The sequence below is a fragment of the Sus scrofa genome, chromosome 3 (genome assembly GCF_054392235.1).
Source record: "Sus scrofa isolate SSC_HxYL_T2T_F1_AM1 chromosome 3, Sscrofa_HxYL_maternal_Yorkshire_Landrace_v2.0, whole genome shotgun sequence".
Taxonomy (NCBI): Eukaryota; Metazoa; Chordata; class Mammalia; order Artiodactyla; family Suidae; genus Sus; species Sus scrofa.
The window spans coordinates 118,508,783-118,532,092 of record NC_139385.1 but is presented as its reverse complement, the minus strand read 5'-3'; the positions used below and the strand labels follow the sequence as shown (position 1 = coordinate 118,532,092).

General features: G+C 41.6%; 2 protein-coding genes and 1 long non-coding RNA gene across 74 annotated transcripts in view; 1 reads left to right on the top strand and 2 right to left on the bottom strand.

Moving 5' to 3' along the window:
• The window catches only part of LTBP1 (latent transforming growth factor beta binding protein 1), a 523,079-nt gene extending 500,963 nt beyond the window's left edge, over nt 1-22,116 (top strand). For all 50 annotated transcript variants that reach the window (XM_085019627.1, XM_085019610.1, XM_085019630.1 and 47 more), the window contains 3 exons: nt 15,629-15,751; nt 19,626-19,775; nt 21,099-22,116. In XM_085019627.1, coding sequence (XP_084875753.1) covers nt 15,629-15,751; nt 19,626-19,775; nt 21,099-21,280 — 455 coding nt within the window. In that variant the 3' untranslated portion in view covers nt 21,281-22,116. The remainder of the gene's footprint in view (nt 1-15,628; nt 15,752-19,625; nt 19,776-21,098) is intronic.
• LOC110260037 (uncharacterized) lies at nt 708-21,314 on the bottom strand. 4 transcript variants are annotated; one of them, XR_014842308.1, is made up of 7 exons: nt 21,076-21,314; nt 20,902-20,978; nt 19,156-19,335; nt 11,816-11,934; nt 8,968-9,224; nt 8,078-8,142; nt 708-3,369 (listed from the first exon to the last, which is right to left on the bottom strand). It is a non-coding gene; the product is annotated as an uncharacterized LOC110260037 (long non-coding RNA). The 4 variants fall into 4 exon arrangements; XR_014842309.1 differs by lacking the exon at nt 19,156-19,335; XR_014842310.1 differs by lacking the exons at nt 8,968-9,224; nt 19,156-19,335.
• LOC110260036 (uncharacterized) overlaps nt 22,078-23,310 on the bottom strand; it is a 69,241-nt gene continuing 68,008 nt past the window's right edge. For 14 of the 20 annotated variants that reach the window (XR_014842294.1, XR_002342788.2, XR_014842291.1 and 11 more), the window contains one exon: nt 22,802-22,932. Coding sequence is in view for 1 of the 20 variants with exons in the window: in XM_085019645.1 (XP_084875771.1) it covers nt 22,648-22,932 (285 nt within the window). In the remaining 19 variants the exon portion in view is untranslated. Of the gene's footprint in view, nt 22,933-23,310 lie in introns of all 20 variants that reach the window. The other 6 variants (XR_014842289.1, XR_014842301.1, XR_002342787.2 and 3 more) reach the window with 2 other exon arrangements.

Sequence of the window (23,310 nt, the reverse complement as noted above, 5' to 3'; positions counted from 1 at the left end):
AACCTTGGCCATACTTAAAGCCAGGCATAGAAAGGTGAGTGGGGTTAAAAAAAAACTCCAAGGAGACTGAAGTGCCACAAAAGAAATTGGCAAATGCTTAAAAAGTTTTGTAAAATACAATTACTGATTAAAATTCAGAGGCATGAGTTCTCTCAGTGTTGCTCAGAGAGCAGTTTGAAGATATAAATATATAGATAGATTTGATTCAAAAATTCTGGTTCTGGAACTACAGATTATCCTTGCACTTGAGTGCCAGGAAGCAAAATAGAATCATCATAGTATAAGAAAAGTTTGAAATCAGTTCTGTCAGTAGGAAATTATAAATCATAATATAGATTTATGTCTAATTCTTATTTTTTTTTAAGTCAAATAACATGTTTAGTAAATGATTATATGCAAGGTGCAGTTAGGAGTGAGAACTGCATCTAAAGTGCAGTCTAAATTGCTTATCATTTACCTGCTTTTGGTTTCAGTTAAATTATTTACATACTCCTTTGTTTCATTATTTATTTGAATATCTACTATGTAACATCTAGCCAATACATTTTGGAAGAGGTACACAGCTTGTATTTACACGGAATGTAAAATTCTGTAGAACTAACATATAAGTTATGTTGTACTGCTAAATTAGAAGTTCCTTCCTCAAGATTGTCTCATTTAAATACACAAATGATATCTTTAATAAATTCATCATTTTCTAGGATACAAAACTTTTTTTATTTTTTGGTCTTTTAGAGCCACAGCCATGGCATATGGAAGTTCCCAGGCTAGGGGTTGAATTGGAGCTGTAGCCTCCAGCCTACACCAGAGCCACAGCAACGCTGGATCCAAGCCGCATTTGTGACCTACACCACAGCTCATGGCAACGCCAGATCCTTAACCCACTGAGTGAGGCCAGGGATCGAACCTGCAACCTCATGGATGCTAGTCAGGTTCACTAACTGTTGAGCCACAACGGGAACTCCAAAACTTTTAATAACTTATTAAGTATGTAAGTTAAACACATAATGTCTAAATATTTAATATCTAAATAATTAAATATCTAGTAACATATTGCTCCCCAGGTTTTTTATATGGTTTTGCAAGAGTGAAAAAATCTGGAATCTGTCTTTGAACAGTTGAGCTAGTGATTTCTTCCACATCCATGCATGGCTTTTTACATGATCCCAGAGATCTCGGGGTAAGAAGTTTCATAATACCCTTGGAGGTGTGAAGGAAGACAGGGATTTGACTCATGGACTAAGCTTGAAAAAATACTGTAATTGGGCAGTGGTTGCAAAAGGCCTTTCAGCAGTCACGGTTTAAAGGCTTTTCCAAGAACTGTGTTTCCAAAGAATGTTAATAATAACTTTGGAACATCCTACATGTGAGGCAGAGTGAGTGGTCACCGCCTTTGGTTTAGGCGGTCCAGGGATCTCGTTCTGCTTTTGGCACTGCTTCTGTCAGTTACACTGGACTGGTTGCTTCAGTTTCCGTTATCCAAAGGTGAGAACTCTTTGGAGGCTACGGTAATTAATACTCTGTGAGTCGGAAAGCATTTATCATTGTGATCATCGATCCTGGTAATTATGATTAAAGAAAGCGCAGCTGTTAAGAAACGCTAGTGGAGGATTTAAATCAAACTGGAAAGCTATAAAAGGCCTCCTGAGAGGCCACCATATGTATACACTGTAGGCACCTAGCGTATACTCTCAGTGGTAAGTGGTGGCCAGTTCTCTGGGACAGAATTCTTGGTATCCATGGAACTAGATTGAATTGAATACCGTATGGAACAGCCAGTCAGCAACTGGCATTGTTTCTTATTGAAAAGACTCACTTTATTTATTTAGAAGGCTACCCCTTACCCCCTCAAAAGAGTGAAACGACTTTTCTTACTACGAAAGGATTTTTGCAAAATAAAATTGAGTAGTGAATTATGCCCAGAAAGTCTTGGGATTTAATGTGATTATTATGTGAGTGTCCTCATTTGTTACGTGGCAATAGCCACACCATCTCCCTCAGGATTGGCTGGCGGGTTAAAAATGTGATCATGCACATGAGATGCTTGACATACAGTACATGCTTCGTAGGTGTCAGCAATGATGATAAATCAGATCTTGTTCCAAGAAATGAGTTGAGCTAATGATTATTCCCCACCACTGCCTGGCTCTACAGTGCTACAAGTCTCTTTGAAAGTAGGCAAGAGTCAAAGATGATGAGAGGCAGCAGAGTGTTTGGGGACTAACTTGGAGCCAAAAACCTCTGCAGACCCTGAGAGAAGCTTCCATGCCCCTCAGGCTTCCCAGCTACTGGTTACCATGTCAGAGGGAGGTCTTATGCCTAGAAAGGACCATCCTGTGTTGGCTTTTAAATGAACAGTCAGAGTATTTATCAATGGTAAAACCTGGATTTACCTAAGAATATAAGTTCAACTTAAACATTTTGTGCTGCTGTTTATAAATCTAATATTTTTATATAAAATAAGATCAGGAGTCCCACTGTGGCTCAGTGGGTTAAGAATCCAACCACTATCCATTACGATGCAGGGTCAATCCCTGGCCTCGCTCAGTGGGTAAGGTCCCGGTGTTGGACAAGCTGCAGCATAGGTAATGGATGCAGCTAAGATCTGGCATTGCTGTAGCTGTGGTCTAGGCAGCTCTGATTCAACCCCTAGCCTGGGAAGTTCCATCTGCTGCCATAAAAAAAGTAGTAATAAAAAATAAGGTCAACTTTTATTTGTGGTTAATCTTTATATATCTCAAAGAGCAGATTAAACTTTCATTACTTCTGTATCAAAACTCTGTTAATTAAATCCCTAACACTTTGGTCTCCAATTTATAAATTTTATGGATTCGATTTTCTCTCAAGCATTTTATATATCTGAAAGGGCAGTCTACTCTCCTCATAAGCATTTTCTTCTAAATGCTTAAATATTTAAGCAGCTCTTATAAATCTCATAAGTCAAGCTTAAAATGCAACTGTTGAATTCCCTCATGACTCTAAAATGAGTACTGTGTACTGACTTAAGAGAGTTCTCTTAATTCTCATGCAACATAAATTCCTAAATATTTCAAATTGAAATCACAAGGCCTGTCAGATTATCTAGTGTATGGTTCTCTTAAATATTACAGACATGAGAAATAACAATAAAAACTCTTACTCTAAAATTTTAATAGTAAAGTACTAATATTTTGTACCAAATATATGTCATTATCTCTGTAGCAGAATTACCCTCTTAGGCCAGCTGAGGTTACTGGGTGGAAAAATTCACCACTGCGATCATTAATTATTAGAGAATTAAGATCAGGATGTAGGTCATGTATACTTAGAATGTGAGTCTGCGTAGCCGTGTGTGCCACAGAGAGTGCATTCTGTTGTTTCCAGGTGTTTCTAAAAAGAGAAGGAGAAAAAGATTGATTCACGTTGATTCATTCACTCATTCATTTTAAGGAGTTGGCTCACATGATTATAAAAGCTGGTAAATTCCAAATCTGCAGGATGGGCTGATGCTGGGGAGGCCCAAGGAGAGCTGAGGCTCCAAGGCCAGAGCCATCAGGCAGGAAGAGTTTTGCAGATGAAGTCCCACGTGCAAAGGCGGCCAGGCAGGGGCTGGTAGAATCCTCCTTCTCAGAGGAGGGCCAGCCTTGCTGTTCTGATCAAGCCATCGACGCATTGAAGGAGGCCCTCCCACATTACAGAGGGTAATTGGCTTTGCTCAAATCCACCCATGTAAATGTTAATCCTCTCCCCAAACACCCAAAATAATGTTTCACCAGCTCCATCTGAGCACCCCATGGCCCAGCCGAGTTGACACGTGGGATTGAAAAAAAAGGGTGAGAACCAGTTAAAGAAAATATTTGCATTGTATGGACCTTCTCCAGCCCCCACCACCATTCCTGTACAAACACACTTCAGCAAAGGCCTTTATTTTCAGTTTGGAGCTAAATGTTGTTCCTTCCCCTTCCCCAGATGTGCACTGGAGAAGGGCAGAGAGGAGGTGGGGTACCAAACACCCCTGCAGGGCCCCAGCCGGACACGGCTTTTATGGCAGGTCAAGGCCCCTTCCACCAAACCGGGGAAGAGATCCTGGACTTGTGGAAGGGAGGAAACAAACAGGATGGAGGGACACAAAGACCAGGTACCAAAAGAAGGTCTGTGCCTCAGAGGACCAACACTAGAAATGAAGCCAAAATGTGGGGTTTAAAAACGACCTTGTCTTTGGGAGGTGCGTTAGAGGAAGAGAATGTGTGGAGCAAGTCAGTCATGTTCAGGTTATGATCATGCTATGTAGTCATTGATTAGAAACACCATCCCCGGAGTGCCCATCGTGGCTCAGTGGTTAGCGAATCCGACTAGGAACCATGAGGTTGCAGGTTCGATCCCTGCCCTTGCTCAGTGGGTTAAGGATCCAGCGTTGCCGTGAGCTGTGGTGTAGGTTGCTCGGATCCCCCGTTGCTGTGGCTTTGACGTAGGCCAGCGGCTACAGCTCCAATTCGACCTCTAGCCTGGGAACCTCCATTTGCCATGGGAGTGGCCCTAGAAATGACAAAAAAACAAACAAAACAAAACAAAAAAAGAAACACCATCCCCAAAGCAACACGGTTTGTCTCAGAGGAGGGACAGCTGTAAAGTGCTAGGGCAGGGGAGGCTCTGACAGAGGGGAAAACTTCCTCCATTTCCTGCTGAACTGTTGGCGATAGAACTTTGGAGGAGGGTCCTGCAACAGGGCTGTAGTTCCCCAACCCAGTTCCCTGGGGTTGGTGTGAGTCCGTGAGGGTTTGGAACTGCAGGCAGTGAGGAGGACCAGCAGGCAGGGTGAAGGGGTTGTCTCCGGGGCCTCCACCACAATCATATAACAGTTAAAGGTGAGGGCAATGTGGTGGAAAAATGACCAGTTGGTGCTAAGAACACTTCTGAAATTTTTGGTTTGTGTACAACCTGGACTGTGGGGAATCAATTTCATTCAGGACTTATTTCTGGAGAGCTACACTGCACTGAAGTGCTAAGATGGTATTTGGTCCTGCTCTGTTATACAAAATATTTAGACTATACACACTGCTCTCCTATTAGAAACTTTCTAACAAAGAACCAGAGTAGAGAAATTGACATGCACGTAAAATGAACAATCTGATCACAAAAAAGCAACACTTTTATTTTTCATTAACAAGCAATCTAATTGATCTCAAAAATGTTAGCTTAAACTTTCTACCTTGAAATCACAGATTAGGAATAGACATTCCAATTTTCTAGGAATGCCTTTTCCACATTACCTTGAACGAGTTGATTTGCTCTTTAGTGCAAATTTTACTTTTATATATTTTAATTAAACTTTGCTGATAGGATTTCTCTTGACTGATAGTACTAGTTGAAATATACTCGAAGAAAATGAACTGTGCTGGGACTGTGGGGGAAAAAATTGCTGTGTGTAATTGCTTAGAGCTCTGTTCTATGTTTAGATCTTAAATTCAAATAATGTTGAATTTATTCTGACCTTTTCTTAATTGACCTTATAAGACAACTTTGGCTGGAAAAAAGGCCCTGGCTGCCCATACCTTTATATGCTGACCTCATGGCTAGAGCAGGCCTTCCTGGCAGAGGAGGGGTAGGGGAAATTTTATCTTCTCTCCCTTTGTGCAGCAGACAGATCATATCTCTTAAAATTGGGAGGAGAGCATCTAGAAAGTGTTTAGGAAGCACACTGACCTAAATCTGCAGAGCAGAAGCTAGGGTGATAATTGTTTTGCTCAGCATCAGTAGCCAATGTCTTAAGAAAAAGGTAAATTACAAAAGATTAGCTCATTGGAAGACTTCTGAGCACAACAAGAATGCTTCTTTAATGCTTCCTTCTGAGCTTCCAGTCTCATTGACAAGCAGAGCTCTTGTGGACAGTTGTTCTGGTTGTGCACTGTTCAACCCTTGAGGTTCCCATTCACCACATAATCTATCAGAGCATACCAATGCAGCCAAATAAGTCACTGCCAGAAGGAACAGCTACTAGGACTGCATCTGGTTCTGAACAGATCCAGAGGAGATGGTAAACAGAGAGTCACTTCAGATTTAATATAAGCAGCAATATTAAGAGAAAAATCATAAAACAGTTACAGATCTTAAAATAGATCAGTTTTGCTTTGCAGCTTTATCTTGTTTCCTGTAATTAAAAGGAATACATATTTATGAATAATCTATTATGTTTAGTGTTACTTTAATATTACATTAATTACCTAGAACTTGCTCTTCAAATTAGGATTCCGCAGTATAACTTTATTTCATAACCTGAGCTCTATACTTCTGAATATTAATCAAAGGAGTTTTTAACAGCTTCCAGACTTAAAATAAGAAAGGTTAAAATACTTTGACACAACTATTTTTATCCTTACAGTTTAATAATTTGATTTTATTAAAAGAAAATCTAATATTTTGAGGATTTATCCCGACTTGCCCTTTGGCATATCATTCGATGTCTCTGGACCTGTTTCCTCAGCAGACAAATGAATGAGTGCTGACTGTCCTTATAGGTTAGCCTGTCCGTGCTTACTTCCTCTGTGTTCCATTCCATGTTTGTCAGTCATCTGGAAACACCCAGGTGAGCACCACTGAGGGAACTAGCACCATCTGGTGGTGATTACTTCATATTACAGCCACAAGTTTCAATGACAGATTGACTTCCCAATATTTTGCAGCTTAACAGTAAACAATTTTCTGCTTAGAATTGTAGGCTCTGTAAGCTACAAAGGACCTAAGAGATTAATTTTACCACTTAAAAATACAAAGATTATATGAATACCAGACTTTAAAGAACACACTCTTTTCTCTTTTTTAAAAAAACTGAGGTGAAATTCATGACATAAAACTAAACATTTTGGAGTTCCCATTGTGGCTCAGTGGGTTATGAAGGATGCAGATTTGATCCTTGGCCTTGCTCAGTGGGTTAAAGGATCCGGTGTTGTCATGAGCTGTGGTGTAGGTCGTAGATGCAACTTGGATCCCATGTTGCTGTAGCTGTGATGTAGGCCTGTAGCAGCAGCTCCATTTGACCCCTAGCCTGGGAACTTCCATATGCCACAGGCACAGCGCTAAAAAAAAATTATAGTGAATAATTCAGTGGCATCAGTGTATTCCTTATGTTGTGCAACCACCTCTTGATTCTTAAGCACATGTGCAACTCAAACTTTAAAATAACTTGGTTAATGTAAAAAACAAAATAGAAGAAAAAATAAAATGTATTCCTTACCTATAATATTTACTTTTTCTAATTGTTGATTTCTTAAATTGCCACTTCAGAGTGGTGCTTAATGAGTAGGAAAGGAGGAAATGAAACAGTTTATCTGTTTTTTCAGCTGGAAAACTATGAAGTGTAGATCAGCTTAGAAAATTAACAAGTTGAACTTTCTTGCTATTTGCCTGTTTATAGTATTGTCTCATCCTGTGTCTTGTGTATTATAAGTTACCTCATTCCCAATTTCCTCTGAGATTGCCTGACTGCAAGACTGTCTTATTTCCAAAGCCCTGTTTATTTAGAAATGGAGGAAACCTTTCATGCAATCCTTAGTAAGAAATTCCTAAGTTATCCATCATTATTTTAAGGTTTTCTTGTGTGGCATAATTTAATGCTATTACAAGTATATAAAATCTGAATCAAGGTTTTAGAAATGGATTTCTAAATGGAGCCTCCATTATTTGGCATTCATATCCAGCAAATCCCTCTCTCTAGTTGGAATCTGGCTACACAAACAGCCATGTACTAGGGAACGCTGATTGAACTTGGAAGGGGCAGCATTAGGTGAAGAGTGGGGGGTGGGGGACTTCATTAGTCTATGGCCCGAGTGTTTCCTTAGAGCGTTAACATTTACAGGAGTCCCACAGAAGGTGAACTCTGCCAAGACTTTAGACTTCATTACTTCCCTGTCCTCGACAAGTACAGTTTAATTGAACATTAAGCAATTTGATCGCTTTCACCTAATAAATCGAGCAAATTCAATAAACATAAATCCTGCTAATGATAAAGCTGACCCTGCAGGGCTGAGCTCATCAACGTTCACAGTTATTACTCTCCTTGGAATTTTAGTCACAAACGCTTATTGCTGAACTAAGTACTTACCTGATGCTTACGATCTAGTCGGGAATATATGGAATAATTTTCTTCTCAGGGCTTCAACAGGGCAGCTGTGGAGTAGAAAGAGCATGGTTTTACAGATAGACCGACTTAGAGTCAAATCCTTCAAATAAGCTAGGACAGTTATGCTGCCAACCGTAGCTTACTTATCAGAAGCAAAAAAAAGAGCTAATTACAATTATTTCCTAGGATTCTAAGTTTTAAAGGGAAAAGTGTGCGCAAAAGTACACAGCGCCTGACACATGGGAGCTTAATAGAGCCTTTTAGCTGACTTTCCTTTTTTTGTCAGTCCTTTAGCAGGGACCTGTAGTAGGCAGTGCTCGTGTGGTCCTTTCATTTCCCTACAGCTTTCTTATCCATCATATGTGCCTGCGACTCTGAGGTACCACACCTCCTCTTCTGCGCCTGGCTGACCCCCTTCGTATGGATGCTCACCTCCAGGGTGAAGCCTTCCCCAGCTCTTCCTGGCTGACTCTAGGCATTACCTCTTCTTCACACACCGTTGCAGCACATGTCAGCCTCCTGTCCTTTTGGTCCCTCCTCTTCCAAGCCCCACTCTGCCTGTAACTCTCAGCCTCCTGAGGAATTGAGTGAGTGAGTCAATCCGTGAATGGAACAGTAAACAGCTTCTAATGCTGCTAAGGTAGAAAACCAGAATCCTGCTCAATAGATGCTCAAACGTATCCAGTCCAAGGAATGGGAAGCCGTAGGGCTAGAACCCAGGACTTTTGATTCTGGGTTTTTTTCTCTTTAGAATACCCAGTTTTCTCTCACAACTTAGCGTTTTAATACCAGGGAAGCAGAGTTCCTGCCTGTTCACTCAGCACAGTGGGTAAGAACTGATTCTCTGAGAATGAGCATGAGCAGACAGATACCCAAAGAGATATCCAGTTCCATAACTGTGGCATCGCCAGTAGAATCTTCTCTCTTATGGTCCTTCCTCTGTCACCAGTAAATGGTCAACATTTTTCTACTTCTGTAACTTTGGCTAATTTCAGAGAAAAATGCCTATCATACTGCCGGCTCAGCATACACTGGGGTAAATAGTAATTCCATTCTCTCTCTCCTTCTTCCATGTCCTGGTGCGTATGTTCTCCAAACACCATCATCCATTAACAGGACATGTGGAAGCCTGTAAGAAAAACACTGGGTCTAGAAATCTGAATGCAATAGGACCCATTTTTCCTACTGCATGTGGATTGGCCCTTGCTTTTCCTTTATTAGAAAATGAGGCACCTCAAAGTTTTGTGCCCTGGGTTTTCAGCTCTGATGTGTGGAGGATGAAATGCAGCCTCTTCCTCATTTTTAAAAGCAGCTGAATTGAATCTGCCCCAGTAAGAAACTTCACCTCCCAGTTTCCTTACATGCCAGAGTGGCATTGTGACATGTGACTGTGCAGACCCACCCTGCTGATGTGTCTGTCATCAGGAATGGAGATTTCCTGCCAGAATATAATAATGTACTTCCCATTGCTACTGACAGCAGAGGCTGCAGACCCCTTGGCTCCAGGAGGTCATTTTTAATTTTTTTTTCCAATTTAAAATTAACATCCGAGCAGCACCATCTGTCCTATGAATCTTCCCTGCCAGGACAATGAGTATGATCAGTGGCTGGGTCTTGTTTAGACCATGTAGTTGTGGTGGCTCACACTGTCCTGTGTATTTCTTAGCTTTGATCAAGAACTTCGTGTTTGTGCCTAAAAAGATGGGGAATGCAATGAGTGGTGGGACTTTGAGATGTGAATATTTCCCATTCCTATTCATTTCACATTCATATGTGGCTGGTTCCTGGACAGACACATTGTATCATGTCTCAGAAATGGCATTTGCCCCATAAAGTACAAGCCTGCCTGAGCCAAGCTCTTCCTTTGCACCAAGCCCCAGACAAGTCAGTGCTTAATTTCTGCTGACATGCTTAAGTAAGGAGTGTCATGCAGAGGGAAAAAAAACTCTAGGGACAAAAAAAATGGGTTCATCTCTACATGTTGAGCTGGATAAAGTGGCCGCTAAGAGAGCTCCCACTGGAAGTTGTGGAAATAGTTTAGGATCTGCTGTTTCCAGGCTCCATACCCTCAGCCAACCGCATTTCACTGCCTCCCCAAGCTGGACTGTAGCCAGCCCTAGGGAGCAGCAAGGCCAGGCATCTCCAAGCTAGATGGGTTCTGGCTACAGCTTGTGGTGCTGAGACCCAACATTATTAGACATGTGACTGTTTCTGGGTCCTGAAGGAGAGGTCTTACATAGGACTCACTAGAAAACTCCCTTATATTCCAGTTTCTTCCTTAAAAGAGGAGGAGAAATCTGCTGGCTACTGAAGGCATTTCTAAAGGACTCAGGCCTTTAGAAATTGCTGGACATCAATTTCCATCCCTCTATATTTTGCATTGTTGGTCTAGTGGGGTTTTTTTTGGTTTGGGGGTTTGGGGTGGTTTTTTTTTGTCTTGTTTTAGGGCTACACCTGTGTTATATGGAGGTTCCCAGGCTAGGGGTATAATCAGAGCTATAGCCAACAGCCTGCGCCACAGCCACAGCAACGTGGAATCCAAGCCATGTTTGCGACCTACACCACAGCTCATGGCAATGCCGGATCCTTAACCCACTGAGTGAGGTCAAGGATCAAACCTGCAACCCCATGGTTACTAGTTGGGTTCGTTAACCACTGAGCCATGATGGAAACTCATGATTTGGTATTAAAATGTGTTATTGTTCATATTTTATCACTGTCCGACCAAGTGATTAAATTTGCCAAGGCAGTCAATAACTTTGGAGATGAAGTCCATGAAGGTGTCTGTCTTTCCGTTTACTGATTTCCCTCCATCTTCATTTTTTTTTTTTTTTTTTGGACCTACCCATGGCATATGGAAGTTCCTGGGCCAGGGATAGAGTCCAAGGTCCAAGCCACAGCTGTGACCTATGTCACAGCTGCAGCAATACCAAATCTTTAACACAGTGCCAGGTGAGGGATCAAACCTGCATCTCTGCAGCAATCCTAGCTGCTGTAGTGACAGTGCCACCAGATCCTTAACCCCCTGTGCCACAGTAGGAACTCTCTCCCCTCCATCTTTTTAAAAATTCCAAATCTTGAAATAATATCTAAAAAATCCAGAGACTTCACTTTTGTTGCTCTTAATTTATTGCACAATTCTTTGCCCATTGACAACTACCTTTGAAGTTTTGCTAACACTAAATTTTGTATCAATCATTCTGATACTGTCTTTGAAAATCCTTTATTTCTAGATGTTCAGCAAGAACTTGAGTAATTTTGCTGAAAAGGAAAAACTGTAATCTCCATTTTCTTGGTGCTTCACATTTTATCAACAGTTCCATAACACCACTCCATTTTTTATTCTGTGATTTTTATTTTTTCCATTATAGTTGATTTACATTGTTCTGTTGCTACTGTATAGCAAAGTAACTCAGTCATACATATCTATATATATTATTTTTCTCAAATTATCCTCCATCATGTTCCATTACAAGTGACTGGATATAGTTTCCTGTGCTATACAGCAGGATCTCATTGCTTATTCACTCCAAATGCAATAGTTTGCATCTATTAACTCCAGACTCCCAGTCCATCCCACTCCCTCTCCCTTCCCCTCAGCAACCACAAGTTTGTTTTCTAAATCCTTGAGTTTTTTTCTGTGGAAAGGTTCATTTGTGCCCTATATTAGATTCCAGATATAAGTGATATACAGTATTTGTCTTTCTTTTTCTGACTTACCTCAGTATGGAAGTAGTCTAGTTCCATCCATGTTGCTACAAATGGCATTGTTTTGTTCTTTTTTATGGCTGAATAGTATTCCATTGTATATATGTACCACATCTTCTTAATCCATTCATCTGTGGAAGGATATTGGATTGTTTCCATGTCTCTGCTATTGTGAATAGTGCTACAATGAACATATGGGTGTATGTATCTTTCTCAGTGAAAGTTTTGTCCATATATATGCCCAAGAGTGGGATTGCTGGGTCACATGGTAGTTCTATATTTCATTTCTTGAGGTACCTCCTTACTGTTTTCCATAGTAATTGTACCAATTTACATTCCGACCAACAGTATAGGAGGGACCCTTTTCTCCACACCTTCTCTAGCATTTGTTATTGACTTGCTAATGATGGCCATTCTGACAGGTGTGAGGTGGTACCTCATAGTAGTTTTGATTTTGCATTTCTCTAATAATCAGTGCCAATTTTTACTATGTTAGCAACGCAGAGGCAAACAGGAATTATCATCCCTATGTAACACATGTGGAAACTGAGGCTTGCTCAAAATTGCTAAGCTGGAAAGTAAGTGGTACAATCAGGACTCGAGCCCCAGCTTCTGCCTCCAAAGCCCATGTTCTTTCCTTTACCCCAGGCTCATTTCCCCTGACCCTGGGCAGGAATGAGAGCAGATATGTACAATGGGAGAGGCAGCATGGATGGATTAGGATAGATGCTCCCAGAAAAATAACTCAAAATGCACATCGTGGTGTTGATGGGGCTGTAACACATCCTCAGATACAAAAGAGAGTATATTTAATGCAGAAACAATGTTTTGGGGAGTTCCTGTTGTGGCTCAGCAGGTTATCAACCTGACTAGTATCCGTGAGGATGCGAGTTCGATCCCTGGCCTTGCTCAGTGGGTTAAGGATCTGGCATTGCTGTGAGCTGTGGTATAGGTTGCAGACACAGCTCTAATCCCTGGTTGCTGTGGCTCTGGCATAGGTAGCTCCAAATTGATCCTTAGCCTGGGAACTTCCATACGCTGCAGGTGCAGCCCTAAAAAGCAAAAAAAAAAAAAAAAAAAAAAAAAAAAAAAAATCGGAAAGGATGTTTTGATAATGGATCAAAATTATCTTGAACTCTGATTGGTTAATCTCTTAGAGAAAGTGAAGCAGCACAGGACAGTAAGTTCTAGACTCTCAAGAGACAAACGCATGGCCGGGGAAGAAAGGAGAGGCAGGAAGATGCAGCAAACCCCGAAGGTCCCCCCACATTACTCTCCTCTGCTTCCCTTTACCAGCCTGGGTCACATGCATAGCCTTTCTTAGGAAGCACTTGGTAGTCCCCAAACACAGTGGAAGAGCTTGCCTTTGTGCCACCTTTGGGTAAGCGCTTTTTAAAAATCCAAAATATCTTCCACGAAGTCAGTCCTCCTTGTCTGCTTCGTTTCAGGTCAAGTGCTGTCCTTTCCTGGAAGCTGTTCCTAAACATCACACTGGAACAGAGGTCCCTCCCTCCCCTGTTCCTCTCACATTTGGTCCCTTCTCTTCGTGACATTAGATGGTGGGAGCCTGGAGGGTGGAGACCAGGTCGTCCCGTTGTGAGGGAGGCAGGTCTAGGGGAAGAGCTGGGCCCGGGCCCTGACGACTGAGTGCTGGAGAGGACATGCTTGCTGCTCAGCCATCTCTGGATTTAGGTTTACAAAATAACACGAATTAATTTCCTTTTAATATCCACTCCTAATCACAACAGTTGCCTGGATGCAAAGTGTTGAACAGGTCTCCCTTTCAGATGTACAATAAATATATGTAAAAAGTCATGAGAAGATGTCAGCATGTGAAGCTTGTAAACATTCCTGCAATCCTGCCTTTGCAGGGACATCCCTAATTCCTTTCTTTCAAATCCTGAAGCAGAAATGAAAACCATTTGTATTCTTTGTTTTCAGTTGTAGTTTTGTGAGTTAAAATCTTTTTTCCAGGTTTAGCTAGTTCCTTAATAGTAGAAATTAATATTTCTCATGAAATGATTTCATGGGGAATTGCTGGGGATTTCTTGGGGCGGGGGGGTCATTCCTAGTGCTTCCCACAAGGGGAATTTTAGGAAGGAGCAACCATCATCCTTCCCTGTCTCATGGTTCAGGGCCTTTTCTGTCTTAGTACTCCTCTTTTTTAGTTTAGCACACACACACATCCCTTTTACTCCTTTAAGGAGTGATGGAGAAAGACCTTGAGACCTCACACACTCGCCTCAGGGATTTTTTTTTTCTTTTTTGGGCTGCATGGGTGGCATATGGAGGTTCCCAGGCGAGGGGTCAAATTAGAGCTGTAGCCGTCAGCCTATACCAGAGCCACAGAGCAACATGGGATCAGAGCCGCATCTACGACCTACACCACAATTCATGGCAATGCCAGATCCTTAACCCACTGAGCCAGGGCAGGGATGGAACCCGCATTCTCATGGATGCTAGTCAAGTTCATTAATCACTGAGCCACGTCGGGAACTCCAGCCTCACGGCTTTTCTTTAGTTGTTTTTTTAAAGAAGCAATCAAAAGAGAGGAAAACTCCTTTAAACTATGATCCAAGCAAGTGTGGCCATAGCCTGTTGTGGCTGTCTGAGAGTCTCCACTCAACCCTGGGGCCGGCTATCCTGCAGCTCTCCCCCCCAGTGTTCCCTAACTGCTAGGTAAACCCTTGGACAGTGTACTTTCTATAAAACATGCATTCAGACCATGAAGTTATCTCTTCTCAAGCTCTAGACCTTCTAAGCAGCTCTGCTCCAAAGTGCAAGCAAGAGCCTGGGACTACGAAATGCACTGAAAGCTCAATCACAGCAGAACAGGTGGAGAACCAAGGTCCCATGTGCTAAGTGGGTCCTGTGAGGACTGCAGGGGAGTTTAGAAGTCAGATGGCCATGAGGATGCGAATATGGCCTTAGGAAGTGATATCTGCAGATGAATCTAGCTGGGATGCAAAAGCAGCAAAGATAAAAACTGTAAAGGAGCTGAGATGGATGTCGGGGAGGAAGAGTGTTAACTGTGCACCCTTGAGCTGCATGACTGAGTTCAGATGTGGCGCTGCCTCATACCAGCTGTCACTGAACCACTCCCTGTTTCTACTTCCCATTGGTAAAATGGAGATGGTAATAATAGCTCTTTATAGGGGGGTATAGATGTTTTGGTGAATTATTGTCTTAAGTGCCTCGAACAGTATCTGGCACAGAGCAAACATTATGTAACTATTAGCTATAATTACTAATACTGTGACTTCACTACCTCTGTTATGATCATAATTGCTCTAATGCTATTCATAAGGACCAGGTCTTGAGTAGAGAGGTATAGTAGTAGCTACTAAATTCAAATTGTACCTAGTAGCGTCCTCGCTTGATTGTGTCTCATTTTTGGATCCCCAGTGATACATTTTTTGTCTCTGCTGAGTGAAAAGGGGCACATCTGAAGAATGACTACTTACACGTTTAAAATCCTTTGATGAAAACATCTGATGGGGTCAGATAAAGCCATTCTTCCAAACGGTCTGCAGCACTCTCCAGTGGCTCATTTTTTTCAGTTCCTTACTCTCCTGGGATACATTCTAACTGGATAGCTACTATTTTTGGTCCTAAGTTCTCTTAATGATGCTCTACTTCGTGACGTGTATAGAGTACCCGCAGAGAATGCTGAGACATTCCAGGGTCAGGGGTGAGTGTGGGAGATGGGGCACGCGGTGACATGGTACCCTGGCAGGTTCCCCCGTTGCTCTACACGTGAGGGGGCCTGTCCAAGTGCGAACAAACAGTGATGGTGTGTCACAGTCCTTGTCGTTTCCTTCCTAGATGACTATGCCCAGCTGTGCAACATCCCTGTCACAGGACGCCGACGGCCATACGGACGGGATGCCTTGGTCGACTTCAGTGAACAGTATACTCCCGAAGCCGATCCCTACTTCATTCAGGACCGTAAGCACAATTTGTCCTTTACTTTGGAACTAAACATGGCTCAAAATGAGGCCCCTGTTAGAAATGCAGATTTGTGGGCTAGGCTGTAAACCTGCTGAATCGGTAACTGAGCTGAGAGCCCCCCCGTCAGTTGCACCTGCTCACTGCATAATCTTTACATGTACTCAAGGTTGAGAACCACCAGATTAGCTGGTGAGTCTGAGTCTTGATGGGGAGGGTGCTTTAAAGAAAATGATCTTGTCATAATTTCCATGACAAAATCATTTCTTTTTCTATGAAGTGGTGGCTTCCTTTAAGGGTCACAGTTTTCTTGAAAGCTTGGTTTAATTGTAGCCTTTTTTTTCATACGAGGAAATGATAACTATTAACTGTACTGATCATTACAAGCATTTAGAGTGAGAGGTAAAACAGTTGTTCTCCTGGTCAGAGATTAATTTTTGATGCACTTTTTTTTACTATAGTTGTTTTTATTATAGTTGTTTTTACAATGTTGTGACAATTTCTGCTGTTCAGCAGTGTGACTCAGTCATACATATACATTATTTTTCTTATATTCCATCATGTTCCATCCCAAGAGATCGGATATAGTTCCCTGTACTACACAGTAGGACCTTATTGCTTAAGCATTCTAAATGTAGTAGTTTGCATCTACTAACCTCAGACTCCCCATCCATCCCACTGCCTCTCTCCCCCCTTGGCAACCATATGTCTATTCTGAGTCTGTTTTGTAGATAAGTTCATTTATGCCATATTTTAGATTCCAGATAAGTGATATATTTGTCTTTCTGAGTTACTTCAGTGAGAATCTTTAGTTGCTGAAAATGCCATTATTTTGTTCTTTTTTTACAGCTGAGTAGTATTCCATTATGTATATGTACCACATCTTGTATATACATGTACCATTCATCTGTCAATGGACATTTAGGTTATTTCTATAGAGATTAATTTATAGAATTAATTTGTGAGGGGATTTATTAAGAAATGATGTGTGATGGCTTTTCCTAGATTTTTGAGCAGACTTTTAAGTGGGAAGTGGAATAGGTATGAGTGAATCCTATTCCCATTTAGAAGGTAAATGCATGTACAACCAGAATGTCCTTGAGGAGGAAGCCACACTTGTAGGGGAAACCAGAGCTTTCAAATACAGGTGAATTATGTCAAGTCTAGAAAGTGGGATGGTATACATGGAACTGTCAGGAGAGCCTGGGTTGTCTGCCTTCAAGAATGGGTCTAGGGAGCGCAGAATCCAAGTGCCTGGTCACAGCTTCCTTGCAGCCTGGGGAGCTGCTCCAGAGTTTGAAGACACAATTCTGCAGACTAGGGAGTTGGGGTTAGGACTTTGGAGCCATAGCTGCATTACAAACTACAACAAGGACGTCCTTTCTTTGTGCTCTGTCACCTGTGCACAAGCCATGACCTGGGTGCTGAAGTGCAACACAAGCTTCCCGGCTGCCTTGGGAGTTATGTCCACTCAGAGTCCCAGGGTTCACCTCCTTCCCTTCTCTTTCTTGTCTCCGCTTTCTTTTGTTTTTTAAAGAATACAGTAGATTGATCCTTCAGCCAAATTAAAGATGCTTTAAAATCTGCATGAAAACAACATTCTATCAGATGAGCTAGGATGGGCTTTCTAGACCTGGGTGGGTCTAGAGCATTGCCAGCCTCCAGAAGGCCCCTGTGCCCTTTCTCAGCCTCCACCCCAGGGAAGAACTCTCCTAACCCCTAACACCTTAGCTTCTCTCTCTTAATCAGCCACAAAAAAAACACCATGCACTACTTCAGAAAAAATGGCTTAAATATATTGACAGCTATGAAACTGCATTTATGATTTCTGTACTTCTCTGTGAATGTTGTTGGTCAGTAAACATTTGCTTTCAGGGAGAAGAAATATTGAAGTTCAAAAAAAGCACCGTTTGCCTGCCCTATAAATCTAAAATACCGGGGTAAATCTCTATGTAATGCTGACACAATCCCATGGCTTGTATGTGTAGCTGCTAATGCATTAGAGTTTAAATGCCAGGAATTTTAATGTTGAAATGCTCTGGCTTATATACCTTTTTTGTTAATGCTGTCATTCCTTTCGAACTTTTAAAATTCACTACAACTGTTAAGAAGTCAACATACTGGTATCAGATCAATTTCTTATTTTAGCAACATAGGAAGTTGAGATGCAGTTCCAAGACCCCCAGCTTTGAGTATGTCATGGCCTTTACATTTATTTCTTACAGGTGACGGAGGAATAGCTCCTCCTTCCCCCACCAGAATCAAAGGCTTTCTGGCCCTGCCAAGGAAATAATCATATTGGGTCAACAGTGCAAGAGAGGCTGAGGTTTCCTACCCCCTTTATGATTCACCACTTCCTGCCTTTCTGTTTAAGAAAGCTGAGCTGATGGCTGGTGCTACCTTTAGTGAGAGCAATATTTCTCAAGCTGGCATTTTCTAGAGCAGACATCAACTTTTTCTATAAATGGCCAGTTAGTAAAATGTATAGGCTTTGCAGGCTATGTAGTTTCTCTTGCAGCTACTCAATTCTGCTCTGGTATCAAGAAAGCAGTGAGAGACAAGTCCTCAATGAATAGGTGAGCCTGTATTCCAGGGAAACTTCATTTATAGAAACAGGTAGAGGCCCGATTTGGAGCAGGGGCTGTGCTCTGCTGACTGTGGCTGTTTTAGAGTCCTGGAGAAGTATTTTGGAGAATCTACCTAATACGTGTAGGAGTTTCTTATTTTATTAACGTCGTGTCCTAATTTTTGTAATAAAGTTATAAAGTTAAAATGGTTTTGCCATGATATTTGGACTTTGAAATAGTTCCATACACTAATTTTATCAGTATTTCTCAAACTGGCTTTCAGGATATGCTGACAGCCTTGATGGCCAGTTGTATTTTTCCCTTTTAAAATTTTTTAAAATGGCCTGTCATCGATGTTTTAAAATCATTGTTAAACCTTACTGCCCTGCAGAAGCAGTAATATTTTGCCGCCCCCTGCAGTTCCACTGGAGAATTACTTCAAAGGCCAGATGAAGACTTCTGGCCCTAGGTGGATTTTTTTTTTTTTCCTCCCTTAAAAGTATTATGTGGTGTCTTCAGAAGGAGGGAAAGGATGAGAGGCCACATCAGCCATGGGTCTGGGTCACCATGGATTTATGTTTACAACTTTACTCTCTAGAAAGAGCTAAAATAGTCTATCTTGATGCCTAGTTACATTGTTTTTTGTACTACTCAACTCTAGCTCTGAATCAGTTTAAAGATTTGTTTTCTTAAAAGACTTTAGGTTTTTTAAACACTAGTATGATGTATTTTTCTCATATATCAGGATGTTTTGAGTCCCTTTTATTGCCTTGATCCTTTGATTCCCCAAGAGCCCTTTTGAAAGGCTCATTCCAAAGCCAGAGCAAACAAACAGACCTCAGATGGCAAGGCCAGTCTGACTTTTCTCTGCTCCTGGGAACTCCAAGTGAAAGAACACTGCCTCCAGCACTTGTGCATCTTCTTGGCAAATGTCTACCCTGATCGTGAATTCCATCGGTTCCATCCTGAGAGATGTTCTGACGTTTGCCCTATTGCAAACTCGGGAGATTTAAAGTCCTAGACCAAAAAAGATCTTATTAACAGCAAAATCAAACACCCTACTTGCTTTATCTCATTTTATGTGATTTTAATGTAAAGCATTAGAATTCAAGATGTAAAGCATTAGAATTCAAGGTCTATAATATGTTATGCTTAATAGGGTGTACAGATGTATTTGCTTCAATTTTATTGCTATATTTAAGGTATTGGGAAGATGCACGTATAATAAACCATAACTTTATGTCCTTTTTAAAAAACAATATAAAGATTTCAGATTTTTAACTTGCCGCCTGTTCTTTCCCTTCCAGGTTTTTTAAATAGCTTTGAGGAGTTGCAAGCTGAAGAATGTGGCATCCTTAATGGATGTGAAAATGGCCGCTGTGTCAGGGTGCAGGAAGGTTACACCTGTGATTGCTTTGATGGGTATCACTTGGATATGGCCAAGATGACCTGTGTGGGTAAGAATCGTGGGTATTTGATGGGGAATTCTTCTCTTCCTGACATGCCCTGTGACCAGACGTCATACACTTAAGATTTGCAGAGGAGTTACCATTGTGGCTCAGCAGTAATGAACCTGACCCATACCCATGCAGATGTGGGTTGGATCCCTGGCCTCGCTTAGTGGGTTAAGGATCTGGTGTTACCATGATCTGTGATGTAGGTTACAGATGCAGCTCAAGTCTGATGTTGCTGTCACTGTGGCGGAGGCCAGCAACTGCAGCTCCGATTGGATTCCAAGCCAGGGAACGTCCATATAATGCAAGTGTGGCCCTAAAAAGTGGGGAAAAAAAAGAAAAGTTCTGGAGCTAGCCAGTGGCAACAAGGGTACTTAATGCCCCTGAACTATCCACTCATAAATGGTTAAACTGATCAACCCCACCTTCTGTATATTTTACCACTTTCTTAAAGTTGATATTTAAGAATGCATGAAAATGGTACACATGGAGGGAAGGCCAAAATGTTCTGAGTAATTACTTTGACTCTTAAATGGAGCTTTTGACTTCGCAGCAAATAATGTTTTCCTAAATACCTGACAACAGCATGGGGAAATATATTATGTCTGGAAAAAACTTTGGAGAAAGTTTTTTAAAACTCACACACTGCCTTCCTTCTTACTTTTAAAAGAACACTAAAATACATGTTTATCCCTTCTATGTGAGGGATCTTGTATTCCAGAGCCTGTTGGACTCTATGGTAACAAGACCCTTGACTTGAAGGTTTTTTTTTTTTCTTTTCTATTTTTGTGCCTCTTTTGATCCCTCCTGTCCCCACTTCGGTTTTTGTCTCACTCTGTGGTAGGTCTAAAAAAATAGGTAGCCTGGGTTATTGCAGGTGTTTTAAGCATGTAAGTGCCTTTTCTTTCCTGTGGAAGGAAAGCTAAGGAAGTAATTGAAGCCTTTCGAGAGACGGCTCTGTGTTGTTTCTCTTGACACCCTTTCAGTTCTTCTACACCTGCAGAGAGGAATTTAGGATCGTTCTTCCGGCGTTCTTGCAGTTTAACTGTAAGATGTCAAGCTGACAAAAAGGGTTCATGTTGTGTTAAATAACAGGGAAAGACATTCTAGAACCTCTCAGGTAACCTACCTTTTTAAGATCTAGAAAGTCGTATTTATCTTGCACATGATTGAAGCAGACAGTCCTGGCCAAGCCGAGGCAGCTTCCTGAGGGGAGAGCCAAGAGTAGCCAGTGTTCAGGCCGGCTGCCTTAGGGAAGCAGCAGGTTGCGTTTCCTCCCGAGGTGCTGTTAAAGCTTGTTTACCTGCATGATTTGTCCTATTGCAGATGTCAACGAATGTGATGAGTTGAACAACCGGATGTCTCTCTGCAAGAATGCCAAGTGCATCAACACCGAAGGTTCCTATAAGTGTGTGTGTCTGCCGGGCTTTGTACCTTCTGACAAGCCAAACTACTGCACTCCATTGAATACCGCCTTGAATTTAGAAAAAGACAGTGACCTGGAGTAAAAGCTACATAACCTACGCCCATATACTACTCTGCACTGTGTAAAAGCAAAGAGAAATGTATTATACTTCAGACATTGCACCTAACCCAGAGTGTTGGAAATACGGCAACATCAGGGAGTTGTTTATCCTCAGACGAGCAAGGATTCAGTGTGAGCCTGACTGGTGTGACAGACCAAATGGACATTTCTCTGAAAAACCCGTATATATAGTCTGTGCATATGTAAAATTCAGTGGAAAAGAGGCAGAACAGTGCTGTTATTTTAAACAGAAGGTTGTATTATTATGGTTTTTTTGTTTGTTTTGGTATTTTTTACTATTGCTTGATTAAATCTGGCCTTTAGTGATGGAAATATTTTATATAATTTTCATTGGTTTTGGTTGTGCAGTTCCTTGGCTACTGTTTCGTTCTATTCAGATTTTGGTTTTTTTTTAAACTTTCAAGTGCAAAAAGTCTCTGGTAAAATATTGTTTAAACATATATATAAGTATTGTTACACAGGGTTATGCTATTCCTGGCTGGAACATTTTTTTAAAATCCAAATTGTCTGTCCTGTGGAACAGGCAGTGATTGTTTCAAAACTTTTATGCACATTTGGAGAAGAGTACTTTCTATTTACAATGTGTTGTCTGATTTTAATGTCCATTCTTAGCCAAGCTGCTAGTAGGTGTTAATTGGATCCCTCTCCCCCATTGAAATGGAAGAACTAATGAGCTTACATTAGTATTGTTATGTGTAAAAGTAGGCCCAGCAAATTTTTTAAGAAACTTGATGATCCCAATATATTTACCAGTGTATGTTAAAGCAAAATAAATCACCATTTTTTTTTTTTAGAAAATTTCTACCTCAGCGTAATATCACTGAGCATCTGTATATACAAGTTGTCTCCCTGTCCACCCTACTCTATCAATGGTTTCCTATGAATGTAGAGACTTGTACAGGTTGTTATAGGTGGAACTACAGGAATAATTGCAGGGCTACACTTTCATCTCTTCAGCTCTCAAACAACAATGATTTCATTATGTACAGAGCTCCTCTGATTTACTACTCAGCTCTTTGTCAAGAAGAAAGTAAAGATGGCTGTCCTGAATCTGTATCAAAGTGCTGGGTGACTGCAACTATAAGGAGAATAACAGAAGGTCTCTGCAAGGTGCAACAATAAGTCACATCCTGATAAGACATTTCTCAGGGAAAAGAGCTCCCTATTTTAGGACAAAACATTTATAGTCATAGGAACCCAGATTCTCCTAAATGTTACCAAGCCAAATCACTGAGACTCTTGTGTTTGTCGCAAAGCAAGGCAGCCAAGCAAGGAGCTAAGGGAACACATCTCAAATCCACCTCCTGGAAGGCGAGGGGCTCAGCATATTTATGGGAGATGGAATAAAGCAGGGGGTCTGAGGCACAGGGAGCCTGGAGACCGTCCCTTTCCCCGTGTTCCTCCTGTCTGCAACCTGCACATCGGCAGGGTTTCACTATCAGGTGCCCTGTTTGAGTAGAAGTTAGGGCCATGAGGTCTCCTACCTTTTGCTGGGTCCCCCTTGGGGGTCTTGCAATTGTCCTGGTTCTTCTCTGTGTCCAGGCACTGCCAGCAGAGGGGCCAGTGGCCTATTTCGTTCTCCGTTGTTCCCTCCTCTCCTGAACCTGGTCCCTGCTGTTAAAATTTTGGAAGGCAATCTCAACAAGTTGAGACACACGCAGTCCTAAAGCCCCTTCCACCTCGTACATGTTCTTCTGTGTACTGGGGGCCCTCTGACCAAGGAAAGTCATTACCATCTTTAAATTCTCTGGGCCTCAGGCTCTAGATCTGTATATTGTCTATAGGCCTCAGAGACCCTTTCTAGAAATTCTGAAGGATCCTCATTTGGGGTTTCTGTTTTAGCTCCTGTACTTTATTAGCCATTTTTGGTTTTGGCACCCCCTCTTTACAATCCCACGAGAATACAGTCTCCATAATCAAGTTTTGGCCTCTCCTGAGCTGCCCATCAAGATCCTCTGTTGGTGGATTGCCCATCAATCCCTGTTGGGTTGT